This window comes from Canis lupus, chromosome 27 (genome assembly GCF_003254725.2).
Source record: "Canis lupus dingo isolate Sandy chromosome 27, ASM325472v2, whole genome shotgun sequence".
NCBI lineage: Eukaryota > Metazoa > Chordata > Mammalia > Carnivora > Canidae > Canis > Canis lupus.
In genome coordinates this window covers 25164920-25186767 of record NC_064269.1, presented here as the reverse complement: position 1 = coordinate 25186767, position 21848 = coordinate 25164920, and the positions used below count along the sequence as shown (strand labels likewise).

Below are 21848 nucleotides of genomic sequence, written 5' to 3'. Positions count from 1 at the left end.
CCTGCCCTATGACCCAGCAATTGCACTGTTGGGGATTTACCCCAAAGATACAGATGCAATGAAACGCCGGGACACCTGCACCCCGATGTTTCTAGCAGCAATGTCCACAATAGCCAAACTGTGGAAGGGGCCTCAGTGTCCACTGAAAGATGAATGGATAAAGAGGATGTGGTCTATGTATACAATGGAATATTCCTCAGCCATTAGAAACGGCAAATACCCACCCTTTGCTTTGACGTGGATGCAACTGAAGGGTATTATGCTGAGTGAAGTAAATCAATTGGAGAAGGACAAACATTATATGGTCTCACTCATTTGGGGAATATAAAAAATAGTGAAAGGGAATAAAGGGGAAAGGAGAGAAAATGAGTGAGAAAAATCAGAGAGGGTGACAAAACGTGAGAGACTCTTAACTCTGGGAATGGAATAAGGGGTAGTGGAAGGGAGGTGGGTGGGGGGATGGGGTGACTGGGTGACAGGCACTGAGGGAGGCACTTGACAGGATGAGCGCTGGGTGTTATACTATATGTTGGCAAATTGAACTCCAACAAAAAGAAAAAACACAACAGAAAATGGACTTCAACTGGCAAGGACCTTACAGACTAGGAGACAGACATTTACCTCATAATACAAGGTCTAAATGATTAAGAGTGGGAAGGGAAGCAAGGGTCCCTAGAGAGCCAGTAAGAGGAAATGGAAAAATAACAGGCACAAGGGACAGAGTAACCCAGCAGGCTGTCCTAAAGGGGGTTAAGCTAATTATGGGGTGGAATGTCTTTAGGGCAAAAATCCATGGAAGTCAAAGAGTGCCACCTAAGACACCTTAGAAGAATCGTTGGATTTAGCAGTTATTTATTAACTTGCGAGGAGGGGCAGAGAAGAGGAAGAAGAGTGAAAAATCAGTGCCAGGGGAATCCATGGGAACAGTGAGAGGCAATTTGGATGAGGAAATGCATGTAAGGTTTTTTGTCAGCTCCAAGGAAGTGAAAATGCAAAGTCAGTAGATCAGAGTTTCGGGGGAGAGATTCAGGATTTGCTTTTGAAAAGGGGAAAACCCAGGGGGCCTTGGTATCAGGGCAATTAGTCTGCAGCAAGTCCCCAGCAACCGCTGTCATTGTGCAAACGCTTATTTCCACAGCACTCTGTAAACCCCCTGAACTGGCTCCACCTCCCATGCTCCCCAAATTCTTGAACTCTCCCACTGGACCCCAGGGAACAACGCAGCAGTCGTCAGAGATTCTTCTATCCAACCAATTACCTAGGGTCTAACAGACACTTCAAACAGCAGGGCCATAGCAGAAGTCTTGATCCAAAGGCCCTCCACTCCCCTCCCCGCCCCACACCCAAGCACCCAAGCCCCCTTCCAAAATCACTTAGCTGTCAAGCCTTGAATCTGAATAAATCCTACCCACAGATATTCTGTTGATTAGCCAAAAATCTAGGTTTCATCTTCTATTTCTTTCTGTCTCTCACTCCTGCATTAGTAGGTTAGCTGGCTCGATATTCATATTATATCCTGAAATTGGCCGTTTCTCACCGTTTCCCCTGCCACAACCACTGTCCACATGCTCCTCTTTTCTCACCTCTGCCACTGTAATAGCCATTTATCCCTGCCTCCTCCCTTGACTCCTGGGTCTACCCCCAACCAGTGGTCAGCATGACCTTGTGAAAGTGTCAGGATGTCTCATCCTCTGTGGAAAATTCCCCAGCTAGCATGAAATATGAACTGCTTGCCATGCCTCCAAGCCCAGGGAGCCCACTCATCATTCGTGTTGGCACTCCTATGTCACCACCTCAGAGTCCCCAGCCCAACGCCCCCGCTAAGGTAGCTCTGCAGTCACTGTCTCCCACACCACCTGATGTTATCTTCTCTCTATGGCATCTATTTGGTGCCTGCCATATCTCAAATGTTTCCTTTTTTTAAAAGGCTATATATATGGAAAGATATGTATAAGGAAACATATACTTCTAAAAATTATATATTTACCCCCAGTAAAATGTAAAGGTTGTGAAAGAAGGGACTCTTTCAAGTTCATCATATGTCCCTACAGTCTAAGGGCTGGCACATAGAAGGTGCTCAAAAAATATTTTTGACTAATAATAATCTAGGAATTAAGGCTATTGGTCACACCCTTAGCTTATTGACCTTAAGCAATTTTCTATCAAAACTGGATGGCACACTGAGGTGGGCACTTGACGGGATGAGCACTGGGTGTTATTCTGTATGTTGACAAATTGAACACCAATAAAAAATAAATTTATTTAAAAAAACTGGATGGCAAAAAAAAAAAAAACTGGATGGCAATGATCCCAAAGTTACCAACAAATCTATAATTCTATAATATCTTACAAAGTCTTTTGTCAGTTCTTTCCATCTCAGTGATCATTTCAATCTCGAGAGAAGATATTATAGTCTCATGGGACTTGAAGCTTTTGCCATCAGCCATTGTGTTCTTCCCTTGCTCTCTCATCAGATCTCCTTGTCTCACTCTGATGACTTTGTCATTCTCTGTACATCTACATCAGGGAAAGTTAAGTGTGATTTTAGCTCCAACATGAAGACGAACAGTTGACCAAGATCATACCTGATTGTCTTTCTGGAATACATTTTATTTGTAACAAATATGTATATATAGGAGATTTATGAAGATCTAATACTTCCTGAATTATGATAAACCCAGTACAAAAGACTCCAACAGATTTGTTACCAGAAATAAGATCCACAATACATTGAAGTTTAAGAGCAAAGTGTTTGGTTGAGTTAACTCACTCAACCCATCCCTTTGACAGCCTTGAGTTAGATATTATGGCGCAGATGTAAGCAACATGATGTAGATGTTCATAAGTGGTGTGTTGTCATTTAAGTTATAATCCTGAACTAAGGTCACTGAAATTTCATTACAATGTTTTCTAGGCTAAAGCTACAGAATAATACTCATTACAAGAGAGAGAGAAAAATAGAGATTGAATTAATCCTGAAAATGCTACTTGGAGAAAGAATACATACTCAAAATAGTAGAAAAAAAATTGTAAACACTTCAAGTAAAATAATACTTTTCAAAAGTGGAAAATAAGAAATTATGTCATTTAATTCACTTTATAAAAGATAAAGAAAATACTGGAATGCCGTATCAGTGTTACCTTAATGTGAAAGAGTATTCTTTCATTCTTCATTTTCACTAAGGTACTGGGTTGTGATCATTTGATATTATCTACATATTAGGTGCTCCACCTTAGTAAGATTATGTTTGTCATTTTTTATAGTCAGTGAAGACTATTTCTACACAGACACCAAGGAATGTTGAAATGAAAACATTTGTTTAGAGGTCATGATGTCCAAATAGGCAAAACATAAATTCTTCTAAGACATTTGTTATTTTGGATGATCCCTCACTGCTTTTGTTGTACATTAATGAAGTTTATAGAACACCCATGGTAATATGCTCTCTGAAAGAAGTAACCTCTTTGCCTTATGAATATCTTGAAAGCAGATATATAATTCAGCCATTTCAAAATTGTATACTTCCTTTTGTTAATAATTCTTTGCTATCACCAAATATATTAATAACAATCTCTCATAAATGACACTTCTGACACATTCATGAAGTGTCCATTTCTCACTGAAAGAAATATCTGCTTTTCATATTGGTAAAAAATACTTATGTATACCCCAAGTACTGCATCACATAAAATGGAAAGTGATTTTTTAAGATAAATATTTTATTTATTTATTTGAGAGAAACAGTGCAAGAGAGCGAGAATGAGTGGGGGGCGGGTGGTGCAGGGGAAGGCAGAGGGAAAGGGAGAAGCAAGCTCCCCAAAGGGACTGCTGTGGTCATGACCTGAGCCAAAGGCAGGTGTTTAACCCTACTGAGCCACCCAGGTGCCCCTGGAAGGTAGTTTCATTCCCCATTTATATTAAGAGTTATCTTCAAAGTGTCTTGCTAGTTCACTGTGTTTCATTTTCTCTGTGAATAGTTCATCAAATACTCTCCTCTGCTTTGAAGTAAAGTAGTTTATCCAATCACCCACTGCTCCTGGAAAAAGTGGAAACATATCAGATAAGAACCAATTTAAATATATAGCATTCACCAAAAAAAAAAAAATCTGTCAGATTTGCAACAAAATATGAATGATATCATTTCTTGGTGATAAGTACTAGGGGATTATTCTTTTCTTCATTTGCTTACTTGTTGCTTCTAATTTCCTCAGTAATGGTTGCATAATAATATATACAGTTTAAGAAGTTATTTCTTAAAAAGAAAAGAAGATTAAAATATATAAATGTCCTAGATTTTATGCTAGCAGGCAAGAAATGTCTCACCTAACTTTAGTTAAACCATAGAAGTTTTTAAAAGGCCTGGGTGGTGCAGTCCGTTAAGCACCCAATTCTTGGTTTCAGGTAGGTTGAGATCTCAAGGGTTCTGAGATCTCAAGCCCCATGTGGGGCTCCACGCTCATTGCTTGAGATTCTCTCTCCATCTCCCTACCCCTCCTGCTTGTGCTCTCTCTCTCTCTCTCTAAAATAAATAACTCTTTAAAAATAAAACATAAAAGCAGACAAAGGGAACATAATGATGTCACTTATTTCCCCATCTATGCACCTGTGAAGCAATAACTGTGCTGATATGTGCTGATAACATATCACAGGGCTGGGTAATTGGTCTCTCTCTCTTCCTTTTTTTTTTTTTTTTTTTGATTCAAGTATAATTAATTTACAGTGTTATAGTAATTTCAGGTGTACAGTGCAATGATTCAGCAATTTTATATATTACTCAGTGCTCATGATGATAAGTGTACTCTTAATCCCTTCACCTATTTCACCTTAATTGGTCTTACTTTAGGGAAATTAATTTTACAATATTGATAACAGAGAGTTGGAAATACCATTGCCAAGTTACTTGCATGATGTCCCCCCCTCACCTCACCTCCAGTTACACACCATCTTTCCATATTAGCACTTCTATATCTACAGTGAAAGTTGTGGAGGGCAGAATAAGACTGCTTGGATTCAAATCTTGACTCTACCAGCAACTAGTTGCATGATGTTGGACAAGTTATTCAGGTGCTTGGCATCTTAGTAAAATGTAAATAATATGAATATCACCCTCAAGAGCCTATTGTCAAGTTTAAGATAAATCTAGTAACGTGCCTGGCACATAGTAAGCTCAGTAGGTTCCAGCTATTCTCACTCTATAGTTTTCATGATTCCATAGTAAACCCCTGCATGAATGTGATTTAATACATTTAACAGTTTCTGGTTAGAGGCCAATTAAGTGCATTTGAGGTTTTCAATGTTATGAGCAATATTGCAGCACGCATCCTATCTCTATATCTTTCCACAGCCCTAAGAAATTAATAGGTTCCTCAGTAATTTCCCCCCTAAATTTTAGTATATAGGGACCCTTAGGCTTCTGAAACTTATGTGGACTGCTCCTTGCCTGTCACCTTATCTCCATGTCCACCATTGTCAGTTTCTAGAATATCAGCTCCCAACTGCAGGCATAAATTCTCCTCCGTAAAGTGAGGGATATCTCTTGCACCAAGGAGTCTGCGTCATTGACTTCTGTAGTTCATTTGAAATGATTATTTTCAGAGGATGGATCCTAACCTCCTCCCCCCCAGCCAATAGAAGGAATAAAGTGAATAACCCATCCTTGTGTTTAATTCTTCATATAGTCCAAATTTAACAATAGGCACTCATTGTGACTAGTATCAGTGAGGATGTTTTCATTGTCGACTTTCTGTGTTTTGTCAGATCCTATACAAAGAAACTACTTTAAGATAGAATTTAATTTCATTAGAATTAATGTTATTAGCTAAGATTAAATTATATTGATATGGTTTCATTTGGGAATATTTGCTAGTGTCACTTGTATGGCAGGCCAAAGACTACCTCTCTTCTCTTTAGAGTAAAATTTCTCAAGTTGGTAGGATAAGATGGGTGGAAACTGAGGATTTTGCTAATCATATGTCAAAGGACAGTGATAAAAGATATCAAGAGTACCACTGGATTCCATGAAGCATCAGAACTTTCTCATCTCTCATCATTCTCTTGACCATAATCCCTCCCAATCTCTGTTTCTCATCTCTTTGCTTGTTTCACCTCTCTTCATGTATCCTTTCCTAAATCCTTTCTGTCTTCCCTTTATCTTCTCTCTCCCACTCATCCTAATCTTTTTCTTGACCCTCCCATGTCATCTGGTTCTTGTCCTCCATTTTCAAACTTCTTGGAAGAGGGGTCCTCATTTGCTGCTTCCCTTCTTTCTCTCTCTCATCTCTTCAATCCCTGCATTCTGCCTCCCATCGCCACCACTATGGAGACCACCATCAGAATTCATGAATGATACATGGCCATGTTTGACCCCAGTTTCATTTTTTGGCTCATCTCAGCTGTTTCACTCCCATTGATGTTAGCATCTCTAGGGTTTCCCCTTCTAATCCTTTCTCCACTAGCCCTTCCCACTCATCCTGAATAATTTTGCCTCATTCCTTAAACTGCCAATAGCTCCTAAATTGACTTCTGAACTGAGTTCCACTCAACAGTGGCTCCCTGATAAGGCCCAAGTTCTGACCCTCAATGTTTCATACCTGGACTATTACAATGACCTCTTACTGGACTTTCTGCCTCTGGTTTCACCCTCTTCTAAACAACTTTCCACCCTGCTCTATTATTTTCAGGTCCCTTCTTAAAGCAAGCAAATAGACCAGGGGGAGAAAAAGACCCCCTCATAACATGCATCAGAACTTTTGTTCTCTGGCCCCAATTTTTATCTCCCTGATTCTGCTCCATGCATCATATACCCTCTAGCACAGGAGACTATCTGCTCTTTCTAAAAAAAAGCACAGTCCAATTCCCTGGTGGTTTTGAGCTTTTCTTCTTGTTGTTAGCTGTTGCTGGAATGTATTTCTTCCCTCTCATTTTCCTGGTAAGATCTTGCTCATGCTTGCAATCCCAGATCCTATGTCATCTCCTCACCACCTACTTTGTTATGAAAAAATTCTCTCTCCCATATTCATGTTACTGTTCACATTTGCTTATACTACTAGCACAGTTATTATCACCTACTACTGTTTACATTGTGATCTTCTGAGGGACAAGACTATTTTATTCAATTTTTGAATCTTAGTTCTTAGAAAAGAGTTTATTAGTAAATATTTGCTGAATTGAGTTCTTCCTCTCTCCCAGGCCTGGTTTTGCAACTATGAGAAAATAAAAAATGAACCACCAAAAAATACAAAGTAATTTACAAAGTTAAGGCACTATCTGATCCATATGAGTTAGTGAATAGCTGCTTTGGGAGGAATTATATTCAGATGAGCCAAAAAATGGAAACAAAGGTGTGTTTTCTAGTAAGATACCTGAGCATCTAAATGCAGAAAATCTTGTTATTATAAGTTCTGTAAGATCCAGGGAGGATCTGGACTAAAACTCACATGGATTTCAACACAATTCCATATCTGGATGTGCTCAAAATGGCTCTAAGTTAAATGTTAGGAAGTAGTGGATTTTTTTCCTTCTCTGTGGGTTTTCATGTAGAAGAAGGTCCTGAGATAACACTTCTAGCTTCTCTGTCTACCCCTAACTTCTGCGGGGACAGTTATTTGATCAGTTTACGAAAGTGTACTGTCCACACTCATCAGCTCCCTTCTCTCTTCTGAAGAAAACACGTGTCATGTACTGCTCTTCACCATGCTCTATGGGGGCTGTCTCAATGCAGGGACAGGACTGCATTTGGTTGTGTCTAAGCAAGCACATTTGCAAAATTTAGGATAAGTTATTAGCAAACATTCTAGGCTGCAGACCTGAGGTCCATTCTTCACGGAGCTTTATTTTTTTTTTAATTTTTTTTTACTTATTTATGATAGTCACAGAGAGAGAGAGAGAGAGAGAGAGAGAGAGAGAGGCAGAGACATAGGGAGAAGCAGGCTCCACGGACCGGGAGCCCGACGTGGGATTCGATCCCGGGTCTCCAGGATCGCGCCCTGGGCCAAAGGCAGGCGCTAAACCGCTGCGCCACCCAGGGATCCCCTTCACGGAGCTTTATAATTTCCATCTATCTGTTTGACACCTGTGTCTTTCCCTCAGTTGGTTCCTATCTGGGCATGGACATCTCAATGTCTGGAAATAATGCAATTTAAGAAATTTGTTTAGTTAAATATTCACTGAGGGATGACAATAAGCGATCCATTGTGCAAGAGATAGGGTGCACGATGGTGAAATTTAAATGGTAAAATGGAACTACTTCCAAATATAAGCCCTAGGCAAAGTACCACATCCCTTTCTGACTTACCTTTCCGAAATACCAGGTTCCTATTGGATGTGAGGGCACAGATGGTATGATTTGGATCACAGTTTTCTTTGGCCGCATTATTTTTCATTTCACTGAATGACGTCTTCTGAGCAATCTTATTAATTTCACTGTCATTCACATTTATACCGAGGAAAGTAGTTATTTTCTTTATGCTTTTAGAAGGATCCTGCGCAGCAAGAAAAGTTATTCTTTAAAAGTGTAATTCATCAAAACACCAAATTCATTTTCTCAACCCTGAAAACAGAATTTATTGATTTCCTGTTTTAACTTAATCTTACTTAAATTTTGATTGTTGAAATGCTAGAAAGGACTTACTTTCTTCATTTCTTCATAGAATATAATTAGAATGTTTTTATCATTTTTGTGTTCTTCCCAGCTTAAAACATGATCAAACCAGGATCCATATACAACTAGAAGGAAAAATGAATTGTGTTAATATTCAAGATCATGGCTTGGCATCCCAAGGTTCTTCCTACTTCAACAAAGTAGGCAAAGTAAGGCACACATGTATTAGGCTCTAGAATGAAAAAGTTTTACAATAAGAATTGTTGAATCACTGAAGTGTACACCTGAAACTAATATAACACTGTCAATTAATTATACTGGGTTTAAAATGAAAAAAAGAAAAGAAAAGAAAATGTTAATGACATATGTTAATACCTGTCTTCTACAGTAACAATGTGTCATTCATAATCTATGAAGGAACTTATAATTAGCTTTAACAAAATTCAATAATTAAAAATTAAATAAGATCTTAAAATATTTAAATAAAAGAGTTTTCCTTAGAAGAGCTCAGTTTTAAAACACTACTGTTTTGGGACACCTAGGTAGTTCAGTGATTGAGCTTCTGCCTTCAGCCCAGGGCATGATCCCAGGGTCTGAGGATTGAGTCCTGCATCGGGCTCCCCTCAGACAGCCTGCTTCTCCCTCTGTTTATGTCTCTGCTTCTCTCTGTGTGCCTCTCATGAATAAATAAAGAAAATCTTTAAAAACAAGATAAAATAAAATAAAATGAAACACTACTGTTTCTAAATACAGTATTGTGAAATGAAATTGGACGGCTATATCTCTAAATAAGGCTGTGTTGTTTTTTCTTTGGTATCTTTTTATCATCATCAGAAGTGACAGTAGAAATACAGTAGAAATACAGAGATACCCATTTTCTCAATAATTATGTTCTGCTAACTACTTTGGATCTAGGGGAGAAATAGAGAAACATCGAGAATTTATTATTTTCTTCCTGCAAAGTGACACACTTTTTATAAGTTCTTAGCAGAAAATGTTTATAAACTTCCTCAAAAAGGGGTGGGGTAAGAAAAGTAAAAAGAATTCTATTTATTTATCTTAGTTCAAGGCTGAAAAATACAGAGTTAGGGCTTTACCAGTAGTTGATATTATCTCTTTATTGTTTTGTTAATTTGACAGACCTCAAAAATCTCCGGGGCTTAAAAGTAAAATATGATCATGCAAAACAAATTATCAACAGTGATGATAAAAAACAAAAAGTGAGCAACTTCTTGTATGACAGAAAGTTGACTAGCTTGACAATCTAAAGCATCAAACATAGTAATTTAAAATGCTACATATACATCTTTCCATGCACCCCTATTATCCACAGATCTAATACTAGCTAATGTCCAAATTATAAAAGAGCTCCTCTGCTCGCAATTTTCTCAAGATCTGCTATTGATTCATTTAATAAGCATTTATGAAGCCATTAGTGTTTGCCAGACATTGTGCCATATAAATTTTGAACATTAAAGTTTTGAATAAATTGATGTATCATTAACTCCTAACTAACTGCAATTTCTCACAGCATCGGCTCCTAAGGAAGTAAAGGGCAAGAAAATAACCATAATGCATTTGTAAAACTAGGACATCGAGCACTGCAATGGTATCATCACAGAGCCTGGTTTTCTAACCTGTGGACCCAGAGGGCTGTATAATTAAGAACGGGTGTTTGAAAGGGCTGACACATCTTGGGTTACCCACATTCTCACTGCCAGTTCAGTGACTTACATAAATACTTTATCTTAGAATGACCCAAGTACCCTATCAGTGATAGGGAGTTTACCTTCTAAGAACAGGCCAGTCTTTTCCCAGGAACAAACACTTGGTGGGATTTTCTCTGCTAGGAATTTATCGAGTGAACGAGTCTCTGTTACTTCAGACTATGCTCCCAGTCTCCACCTATATCACCACCTCCCCTGGGCAGAGGCAGCTCAGCCCAGCCCTGGTGGGTGACATCACCACCCAGAGATGCTGATGCAATGGAAGCCCTCAGGACTGTCAGGGAGCCCAGGCTTCTGTGACTGCAAGGCTGGGTGTGGAAAGAGGCCACATGTCACAGTGTTTCAGCTGGTAGTTAGCTGTAATTGACTTGGCCCACGATGGTTTTTCAGGAGGAAATGCATGCCTACATACCCCAAATGGATTTAAGAATAATCTTTCCAGTGATAGCCTGATCATCATTTGAGAGCCAGCTATTCTCTTATTAACTAATTAATTTACGTTCCATCTTGTTCCAAAAAGACAAAAGAATTTAAAGAAATTGGCTGCCTGTCTCTTCCTTACCAATATACAGAATAGCACTTTGGGTTAATTTTTTAATCAGAATCCTCCTTGTCTAGACCTATGGTTTTAAAGATAGTATAGCTTCCAAAACAGAGACTTCAAATATTTCTTTTATGGGAAAGGCTTTTCTCTGCATCCTGCACTTAATGACAGAATTTTCTATCACCTCCTGTCCTAAACAGATACCTGGATGGCCCTCCTTTGTTGTCCAGAATTACTTGTTCCCCTGACATGCCCCACCCCCCCCAACAGAAGTCACTCTTTCTCAACCAACCCATGCATTTTAGGCATGGCTTATGCAGCAGCAGTATCACCACTTCCTATCAACTTGCAGAACCCCTCCCTCTTAGATAATCCAGGCTCCTTTAAGACTTCGTGTTCTTTGAATATCACTCTTCTTAGCCTTATCTGGGTCAGAATTGGACTTTCTGATCTGTCCCCTGCAGTCACAGAAGACTGTTTAGACCACAACGCCCTGGGGACAGGGCAAGTCTTGCCACCAACACTTTGAGGGACAGCTTCTGCAAATACCCCATGGACCATTTGTGTCCTTTTTAATCTTCATTTTCCTTCCCCTTGTTCATCTCCTCAACAGTTTTCTGGCCCAAACTTTCAACTTCCTTGCTCCCCCACTGTTTATTTCAACCACCTGAAAAACACTCTGTATTGAATCAGAACACTTAACCTTCTTTTCTTCCTGCCCATTGCTGCTGAGTTCTGCTGAAGGAATTTAGACAAGTCTGTATTGACACCACTGCAAATCCATTTTTCTAGCCTCAAGTATCCCAAGGTTGCCTGGCGAACCTAGAACCTATTTGTCCTGCACTGACACACTCTTCTATTCTCCACATCAACTATTTCAAACCTCCCACACTTTCCGCAAACCCTCTGCCCTGTTCTGATCCAGTTACAAAGAACATTTTAATTTCTAGTTTCTAGAAAGCACTCTGATGATAGATGACTGTGCACAAATTCTCCAAGATGAAGTGCCTAGAAAATATGGAGTTCTCATATAAGACTGGAGAGGAGGCTAACAGAGAAAAAAGTATGACACTAAGATATTCATTTCATTGAGATATTAATCTGTCAAGATGTTGCCAGAACACAGCTTACTGTTTTATTTGAAAACTTAAAATGTATTTGGAAGCTGTCTGAAAGGATAAATTAAATGATAAGATAAATGTGTAGCTATCTATGTCTTTATGGTACTGTCTTCTCATATAATGTGTATATATTTATGGTTTGGAAAAAGACATATATATATATATTACAGTTTGGAGGATATCATGATGCCTCAGTTGTAAAATAATGTTTCTAGATAAATGCCCGCTTGTAAAATTTCTGCCCTAAAATGAAACTATACATCCAATAGAGTGAGTAGATTTCTATAGTCAATTTTTAGTCGTGACTTCATTTGAACATCTAAGTAATCCTACAAAATCCAAACCTCAGAATGATTAAGCAATTTGTCCACAGTCACACAGGGAATAAGTTTTTTTTTTTTGGGGGGGGGGGGAATAAGTTTTAGTCAAGACTTGACTCCTGTTCTTCTAGCTCCATAGTCTGTTTTTCTACTATATCATGTTGTCATTGGCAAGAGAAAGTATCCTCTCCTCAAAAAGTCACTGAAGAACATCCCTGAAATACAGTCACATATATTTAACAGGAGAACAGACAACTTCATTTTATAAATACCATAAATGCTGTTCCCACTTAAGTAAATTTTAAAAAGTTTTAGCAATTCACTGACTACTCTTAGTGTGGACAGGGCTTGGCCAGGCTAGATTACCTGATTGTATAATACACAGCAGATCATTTTACAATTAAAAATCTATTAACATACCTAAGAAAGTATAAAAGAATCATCTGGAGCATTTTTTCCAACTGACTGCCTTTCCCAGATGTTCTGCTATGACATCAGATAATGTGGTGGTAGCAAAGGATAAATGCCCTATGACAAAGCTAGTTTGCTTCCCTGCATAAGGACTGAGTTGCCCTTTCTGTGGATACATTCATAGAGAAATAATCTCCAGAAGAAGAGCACTAACAGGCCTACTTTACTCTGCCCTAGTCAGACCATACCCAGAAGATGTTTTTTTGTCTTCTGGGCACTGCAAAACCATAGAGATGTAGCCAAATTAGAGCTCATGCAGCAGTGAGAGGGGTAGTGAACCCTGGTGTATAATAATTGGAGACAAACGTGGCTTTTCTTTTCCTGAGGAAAAGCAGACTCAAGATCTGGGTTTTTTTTTTTTTTAAATAAATTATGTATCTAAACTCTGTTCATTCCAAAAATGGAATTGAGGCAGAGTGAGGCATGCTAACTATCTCCAAATATTTAGAAGGCTATTGTGTAGAGGAGGAATGAATGATCAGAGGACCAGTTTTCTTGTTGGATGAGTTATGCCACAGTGGTAACAGCAAAGATTTTGGAGCTGACACCTGAACTTAAACTGTGGCTCCTTACGAGTGATGCATCTGGACAAGTTATTTGGCCTCCCAACATCTGCATTTTCCTCACCTGTAAAATAAGGATAACATCTAGCTCGTGTGTTCTAGTAAGGATGATAGGAGATCGTGTTTGCCTATCACTTAGCTAAGTGTCTATATTACATAGTAAGATTTTTTTTTAACATCTTAGCAGTACCAAGCTGGAATATGTCATTTGGGGGCAGGAGCTGGGGGTGTGAACCTGTTGTCAAAGTTAAGGAGTTCAAGTTTAGCCTGTACAACTCTTGGCAAAGGTGATTCAAACATCAGGTGGGTGTTTTAACCTGATGATCTTTAATAGACATGTCATTCCTGAAATGTTATGGCTCTACTAAATGCTTGCAAAAAAGGAGAGGAAATATTGTGAGCATAGTATATTATCCCATAAGGAATAAGTCAAAAGAAAGTGTTAAACTTTGTTGCTAGCAAGTTCTCAACATCCTCATGTTAAGGTTATACTTACTGTGGCCTCTCTGAAATTAACAAGTAAAAGCTTAATAATTTACAAGTGAAATAGCGCAACTAATAATTAAGCAGATTTACCTTTAAACCCAGTGAGAGATAAGATCCTGTGGGTACACAATGTTTCTAAATCATGCCTCTTCTAAATTCTGCATTGTCTTGGCTTATTATTTTTGTTTAATGAAAGCTTAGGAACTCAGGCTTTTTGGGTTTTGTTTTTAAGTGTTTAAGTTCTTCAGATACCAGTGAGTTAGAGAAAAAGTAATAAATTCAAAGGCCATGCACGGTTAAGCAGGATCAATATCCGTTGCACAGCTCAATCAAATGATATATCATTTTAGTATTTTCAGGAAAAATTGCTTTTTGTTCATCTTTATAAGCCAAGTGTCAAGATGGCTAATTCTTTCATTTGTTTTGTTTGGGGATTTTTTTTTTTTCCTCTTTGGGATGTGGAGGGAGAATTTTGTTTTTTTTTTTTGTATGTGTATCATTTGTTGGTATTTTCCATTTGGTATATTTAAGATATGTTTTGGGCTGCCCGTGCAGGTTTCAACTGTATCTTGCTATACTCCAATCAATGCATAATTATTACACTGACAAGACTAATGGCATGAAAAAAAAAAAAGTGATGCCTGATTGGAATTAATTTTTGTTTTAAAAACATTGCAACCAGCTCAATAAGTAATTGCAAATCCGTACTACCCACAGGTGATAAGAAAGTCTATGAAGAAACAAAGTGAGAAAAAATGGATTAGAAGTAAAAGAATAATCTATCCAAATGTGTTTCTGAAAGTAGGCCATTAGGATCCAGTTAAACTGGGATCCCTGGGTGGCGCAGCGGTTTGGCGCCTGCCTTTGGCCCAGGGCGCGATCCTGGAGACCCGGGATCGAATCCCACGTCGGGCTCCCGGTGCACGGAGCCTGCTTCTCCCTCTGCCTGTGTCTCTGAGCCTCTCTCTCTCTGTGACTATCATGAATAAATAAATAAAATCTTTAAAAAAAAAAAAAAAAGGATCCAGTTAAACTTTTGGAAAATGCTTTCAAATGATGAATAGAAATCATTGTTATATTTACCATCTCCTCTTAGGAAAAGCTCAAAAAATGCAGCCCAGGTTTCAATGCCAGGGAGATTCGGGTTATCTCTGTAGTAGTGGAATAAAGAAACGGCCGTATCTTTTGGATTCCTAATGATGTAGATAATCTGTTAAAAAAAATCAGTTTATTTTTAGATGGAAACAGCCCCCACACAGAATGTTTCCTTAAAAAAGCAACTGGACTTAGCTGTGCAAGCAGTGATTTGTTGTCAGCTTATGCTGATTATTGAGCACAGACTCAGGCCAGTGATTCTCTAATGCTAATGTGCAAATGAGTTGTCCAAGAATCTTGCTAAAATGCAGATTCTGATTCGGGGGTCCAGGATGAGGCCTGGCATAATCTGCATTTTTAAGCAGCTCCTGGCTGGTGTTAGTGCTACTAGTCCACTGACCACACTTTTTCAATTTATGTGCTAACTGTGGTCCTATCTTTTCAGCGGTAGACACAAGAAACCCTCTATTCTTTTGTTGGATGTGAGCACTTTTTTAATATAAAAAAATTTTAACATGATACAATTTAAATAATTTCAATGTTATAAAACATGATTTAAATACACTATGGGGGATCTGGGTGGCTCAGCGGTTGAGCATCTGCCTTTGGCTCAGGTCGTGATCCCCGAGTCCTGGGATCAAGTCCTGCATCGGGCTCCCCATGGGGAACCTGCTTCTCCCTCTGCCTGTGTCTCTGCCTCTCTCTCTGTGTCTCATGAATAAATACATAAAATCTTTTTAAAAAACAAAATAAATGAATACACTAAGATTTCTTTTAAATTGTCTATTCTTATTTATAGGAAGAATGGTGTTTTGGCATTTCATTTTCTCCAGTTTAATCACCACAGAGTAGGGAATCTGAGCCACCCTCCTAATTAACACAAACACTGCCATTGCAATCTGATTCAATTCAATAAATTTCTGTTTAGTACCTACCAGAAACCCAGCAGAGCGGAATGTCCTAGGTCTAAGACATATGTGCAAGACAGAAATGTTACCCGCTCTCTCAAAATGGTCAGGTAAGGGAATGCAGTGTCATGAAGGTTGTAACTGGGGAGGTACAGAGTACATGCAGTCCGAACATATAAAAAACCTCCGGAAAACAGTGAGAGACGCTGAGTGTAGTAGGACTATCTTCGATCATGGTCAATGTTGCATGAGTACTAGATGTTCCACTTGCTCTTAAATCGATATTCAGGTGGACGCATATTACGTAGGTAAGAAAGCGTTTATTGAGTCATGTTTAATACGTAACTATCTTTCTGTACTGTGTTCATAGTCCACCTGGTCCTCCTCACTTGAGAGGTGTAAAGGTAAAGGCCACTGTGCAGAGAACTGAAGAGCCAGCTCTCACCCCGGCTCTGCCCCCATTAGCCTTTCTTCATCTCCAGAGAGAATTGTGGAGTAACTCAACATTTCACGCTCTAACTGCTCTCTGCATCCTGAGCAGATTCACAGAACCCCAAGGATCTGAAAATCCTTTAAGAATCCACTGACTGTCTTAATAAAAAGGGATAAAGTGGCAGATTTTTAAGCCTTAGCCATGAAGTTGGAGTTTTTTGTCTGTTCGTTTCGGGAGAGAGGAGTGTCCTAGGGCCTTTGGAGAATACCCAAAGTTACATGTCAGTATTATCCAGTGGGAAAGACCATGCAAACTAGTAACACAGATACAAACTATTAGTACAATATATACTAATTAAGACAATACAAACTATTAACACAATATATACTAATATTGAGCCATTAAGTGGTACTTCTGAAATGAATACAATGTTTTATGTCAATTATACACAATAAACACACACATACAATAATCTAAGAAATCTGAGGGGTGGTTGAAAGATATGCAGAGAAAGCAGAATAGTACTCTGAGAAAAAAACTAAATATTAACTAAGTACAATGAACTGAGCTAAAAACATAAATTTCATGTAAGAGAGTTTGGAAACCATAAAAAGGAGGTGGGGGAGATAAAGATTAGGAAATAGACATAGGAGGCTAAGTAGGGTCGAGGGCTGGTAGGGAAAGATCACAAGAGGAACTGACTATCTGCCAGGCCTGCTGGAGCAGGGAAGGTTCCAGTAGCCCCCAAGCTCTGAGGGCTAGGCAGGAAGCAACAGAAGGCAGGTCACCATCTGGGGAAACCAGGTACAACCAGAGAGTTTCACTCCCCATCAGGGTTGTACCTTAAGGCTCCATCTTTACTGTGGCGGTTTTAAGAAGCACCCTAACCTTTCGGAGCTTGAGTTTCTTTGCTTATGAAAGGAAAACCATCTACTCTTGTCTTTGTTGTCATGTGTTTATAAAACACAGCATAACTTCTGACAGCCCTTTGTTATCAGTGTTGTTGCGTGGCCCTGAGTAAGGGTTATTGAGCTTACCAGACTCCTTTTATCCCCAAATCTCTCCTCTCTCTCTCTCTCTCCCTTTGAGTTTGCTTGAAATAAAAAGACTCAGTTAAGTGAAATCCAGTTAGTTTATGCTAATCAAGTTAGTATGACTTCGTCTCTTCTGTCTGGTAGATTTGCTGGGGGTAAAGGTAACACTCTAGGACATTTGTCTCTGGTTGATTGTGTTTACTTTCGTTTGGGAAGAGGACTAGATGGTGTGCATGGAGACCTTGTGGTTCTAGAGTTACAATCATAGGAAGATCTGCTTTGATTCATGCACACTTGACTGGTAGGTTACTTTTGTTTTTACTTTTAGACTATGGCTAACGCTATTTAAACAGGATTCATTACTGGAAACTTGCTACAGTGGACACATGTATCTTGCTTTTGCTTTTCAAATATACACATTTTCTCATCAAAACATAATTTTAGAATGCTCCTTACACAGGTATCTGTAAAGAAAATAAAATCCAACCCTCATGCCATACCATAGCAAACCACTCGTTATGTTGATACATTTACATTCAGTCTTTTTTTTAAATGCATGTGTATGTGTATTTTAAATAATTAGGATTATCAAGTATATATGGATTGAAAACATGCTTTCTCTGTAACCTTATTCCATAAACATTTTCCATGAGAACATGAATTTGAGTAAGAAACATATGAAAATGTTCTTTTACATTATGATTAACTTTTAAAATAATAATAATGTGTGCACTTAAAAAGAGCCTGAGTTATTATATATTCTTTCATGTCTTATACACAATTTATTTTTTATTCTTTTCCTATATAATCCCTTGCAAAAATGATAGATAAAATAATATTAAGGCAACTTTTCTTTCCCTTGACATCAATATTTAAAGAAAAAGGCAAAAACCAGATTCACAGACTAGAATAAGACATTGTCTAGTGTAATTATGGGTGACATGCCAATGTTGCATTCATATTTCTTTCATTACTAAAAGATTATTAAATCATTTTTATGTGCTAGATACTGAGGCACCTATATATTCATTATCTTATTTAATCTTTGCCACATTATATGCAATGGATACTGTTGTTTCTGTGTCAAATGAGGAAACCAAGGCTCAGAGAACATTAGCAATTTTCCAAGGTCACACAGCTTGAGAGTGGCAGAGCAAGAACCCAAGCCCAGTTTTCTGATCCTCCCAAATCTTTGTTCTTAACCACTGAACTCACCTTGCATTGTTTTTGTTTAATATTCACTGGTAGCATGTTGTAGCTCAAATGTGTGGGAATAACTCTTCTCTTAGAGTTCATTTTTAGCTCGTCAAATTTAGAAATGTCTCCCAACTCAATGGGAGATGTAAGACTCATTCGAGCATTGGGAATGTTCCCAATGACCTCTGCAATCCAGTGAGTGCCTTGACACAAAAATGAGACAAAAAACATTTTTTTAAATTAAATGAAACTCTTAAAAAAATAAGTAAATGAAAGTCTTAATGACATAAATATAGAAAATTAGCATGAGGTTATAATAGCAAGGAATGCATTAATTTTGTTATAAATAGTTATTATTACCTCTTGACACCCATTGAAACCAGAGACACCAGTTGAAATGCTTGAGACGTTAATTCTTTTTACAGGAAGAATCACACTTGAAAGATCTTGAAGAGACTGAGCACTGTCTATGCTATTTCCTCAGCTTGAAATAGTCTGTGCTACACTCACCTCTAGCACCTTCTCTAATATACAGATCTTTCCATACGCAGTTCCCACTGGTCCTGCAAACTCCTGCATCTTGCTCTTTTATACACTATGCTCTGAGTTCCCACTCCCCTGGCATAATTGTTTACCCTTTCTGTCCCTCCCAAGTAGCACACACCAGAGCATAGTTGCCACTGCTTATATTTGTGTTTATCTCTCCATTTTCCCCTGGAAGATAGACACTGGATCTTAATTTTTTTTGTGTGCCAATACAGAGTTGTTGTACAAGCAAAGCATTTGAACAGTGAACAAATGCTATATTCAGACATCATAAGGATATAATCCTCTGCTACCATGAAGTCTGGAAGGAGTATCACTTTATGTTTACATAAAGCAAACTCCAATATTGTAGACAATAGAGAACTGGAACAGGAAAGTAGAAGTTTAGATGGGGAGGATGCTTTGCTGATTTGAAAGCAATGTTCCTAAAAAGTTTAAATCAGACCTACTTTCCATTTATCTCATTGTAATTCCAATTCTAAATTTGTTACAATATTAACTAATTTATAGTTAAAGAAATATTTAAACAGTGCTCCCATTTGCATGATATGTTTTAAATTTAAGACTATTTTAGATTATAATGTTAATAAGTCAAATATTTATAACATTCATATAAACATGACTAATATAGTAATGACATTCTTATTATTCTCACAAATCTATTGTTTTATTTTGGTGAAGAAGAGAGAATATTTTGGGCTGTATTCAGGTCAGGGGACTTCTGGAGCTGGTGAGTGATATCAAAGGCATCAGAATGTAGAGTGGAAGCTTTATATAGGGTTGTTTACATATATGGTTATAAACTAGCCACCTGCTCAAAGAAACTTAAAAATATAAACCACTTTCTAAACTAACATATCAACCTAGGGTAAGGTATAGTCATTCAAAAAGTGACCTATTACATAGAACACTGAGGTATTCTGGAAGCTATCATTTAATTTCCATTTGCAACACTATTTTCCAATAAAAGAACTACGTATATGATTTATACTTTAAAAAAAAAAGCTGGAAGTTCTGGCCCTATGTGAACTGTGTCTTCTGTTGGGGAAGGCCTCTTGGGCCTGACTGATAATCAGATAAGAGAAGTAAAATGCAACCATGATTTGAAGGGGAGCAACTAAGCTCTTAGTTGCTAAACCCTGCTAGCAGGCATATGCCCATTCACACAGGTCCCCTCTTCTGGAAATCGCAGCAGGTCATTAGTTATTATATAGTCTGTCCATTTCTCAAAATTAAAAATAATACATAATTAATTTAGATTATCCCTAGGATGACAGTATTCATAATGGTCCTTTCATGGGTATGTAACTATATGTGGAAATAAACTTTGGCTAAGAAGGCATAAAATTGAACACTGCGGGGAGCCTGGGTGGCTCAGTCACTTAAGCGTCTGCCTACAGCTCAGGTCATGATCTCAAGATTTTGGGATCAAGCCCCACTCAGAGCTTTGTAACAAGCTCTGCATCAGTGGGGTGTTTGCCTCTCCCTCTCCTCCTACCTTTCCCTCTCCTACTGCATCTCCCCCTCTGCCTCTCTCTCTTTCTCAAATAAATAAATAAATAAAATCTTTTTTAAAAATTGGACACTAAAACACTTGGTACTAAAAATACTATGGTATTTTTATTACCCCAGGAAAAAATTATTCATTTATAAATCAATCATTAAGTATGAAATGAACAAATACTGTTTATCACCATGCCTGGAACAAGTATGAAGAGAACTTTACAATGTTACAGATATTATGCTTATTATATATACCATATATATATACTTATTATATATGCTATTATATATACATATATATGTATACTTTAATGAATAAATGAGAAACAAGACTATAATAAAAGCTCTAAATCCTCCAGTTGAATTTTCTCAAAACACAGTTTTCAGCTCTCTAATGTCAAACTTTTTCATTAAAATAAGCATTTAGGATACTTAAATTTCCTATTGATAATGATTCTAAAAAATAAATGTTTTGTAAATATTGCTATATTTCTATATAGTAGTATATTATATTATTATACTATCATATTCATAATTAGTAGTATATTATACTTCTTATTTCTTATATTTCATACATTTTAAAATGTACTTATACACTTAAAAATATATTAAAATAAACATTACCAGATTTGGGGTAAGACACCAGAAATACATCATCTTCTCTTGCACTGAAAAAATCCAGGGAGTTTAGAAGTTCTTCTGAAGACATAGTAGAAAAGAGAATCCCCTTGAATTTATGAAGAACACTTGACTGGTTCTGGAATGACATCTTTCAGCAAATGAATCAAAAGTATTTACTAAACACTAACTTAACACAAGGAACAGAACAAGTAACGTCCTTGATGTTAATTCTAGCTCACTCAGTGGCAGAATGATCTTAGAATTACTGAGCTAGTTAGAGGTATATTTATATGTATACATATATATATACACACATACATACATATTACGTTTTGCAATTCTTCACAAGAGTAATTTTTAAACCAGAACTAAGCCAAAGTCTACTGTAAAAATGATGTCACCTGGATTTTCTTGATAACATGTTGCAAAATATTTCCTCCAACTTGATATTCAAATAGTTTACATACAAGGCTATCAAGCCATCAGAATGTAATTATTATGATATGATAGGACTAGAGTAATCAAATCCTTTGGCCTTAATAAGAAAAGAATTAGTGTCTCTAAGGAATTATGTAACTGTGGAAAGGACTACAGAAGTGAACTTCTTGTTAATATTAACACATAGTAGAGGAAGTAGCTAATCGGTATTGTGTTGCAGGAAGGGAGAGAATGGAGTGAG

The 21848-nt window shown here is 37.6% G+C and overlaps 1 protein-coding gene across 1 annotated transcript; it reads right to left on the bottom strand.

The window, feature by feature from the left end:
- Window positions 1–3699: 3699 nt before the first annotated feature.
- Window positions 3700–21468, bottom strand: LOC112665666 (sulfotransferase 6B1-like). The gene is made up of 6 exons (XM_025455660.3): window positions 21173–21468; window positions 18518–18702; window positions 14916–15042; window positions 8631–8725; window positions 8295–8481; window positions 3700–4037 (listed from the first exon to the last, which is right to left on the bottom strand). The coding sequence occupies exons 1-6, from the start codon at window positions 21315–21317 to the stop codon at window positions 3919–3921; spliced, it is 858 nt and encodes a 285-aa protein (XP_025311445.1). The 5' UTR covers window positions 21318–21468; the 3' UTR covers window positions 3700–3918.
- Between the last annotated feature and the right edge of the window lie 380 nt (window positions 21469–21848).

Bases quoted from the DNA above. Each gene is read 5' to 3' on its own strand.
- LOC112665666 (XM_025455660.3), bottom strand. From the start codon at position 21,317: ATGTCATTCCAGAACCAGTCAAGTGTTCTTCATAAATTCAAGGGGATT. The intron at 15,043-18,517 runs GTGAGTTCAGTG...TTTTTTTAACAG, and splicing joins TTAAACAAAAACAATGCAAG to ATTATCTACATCATTAGGAA. The intron at 8,726-14,915 runs GTAAATATAACA...TTTTCCTTCTAG, and splicing joins GCTTTTCCTAAGAGGAGATG to TTGTATATGGATCCTGGTTT.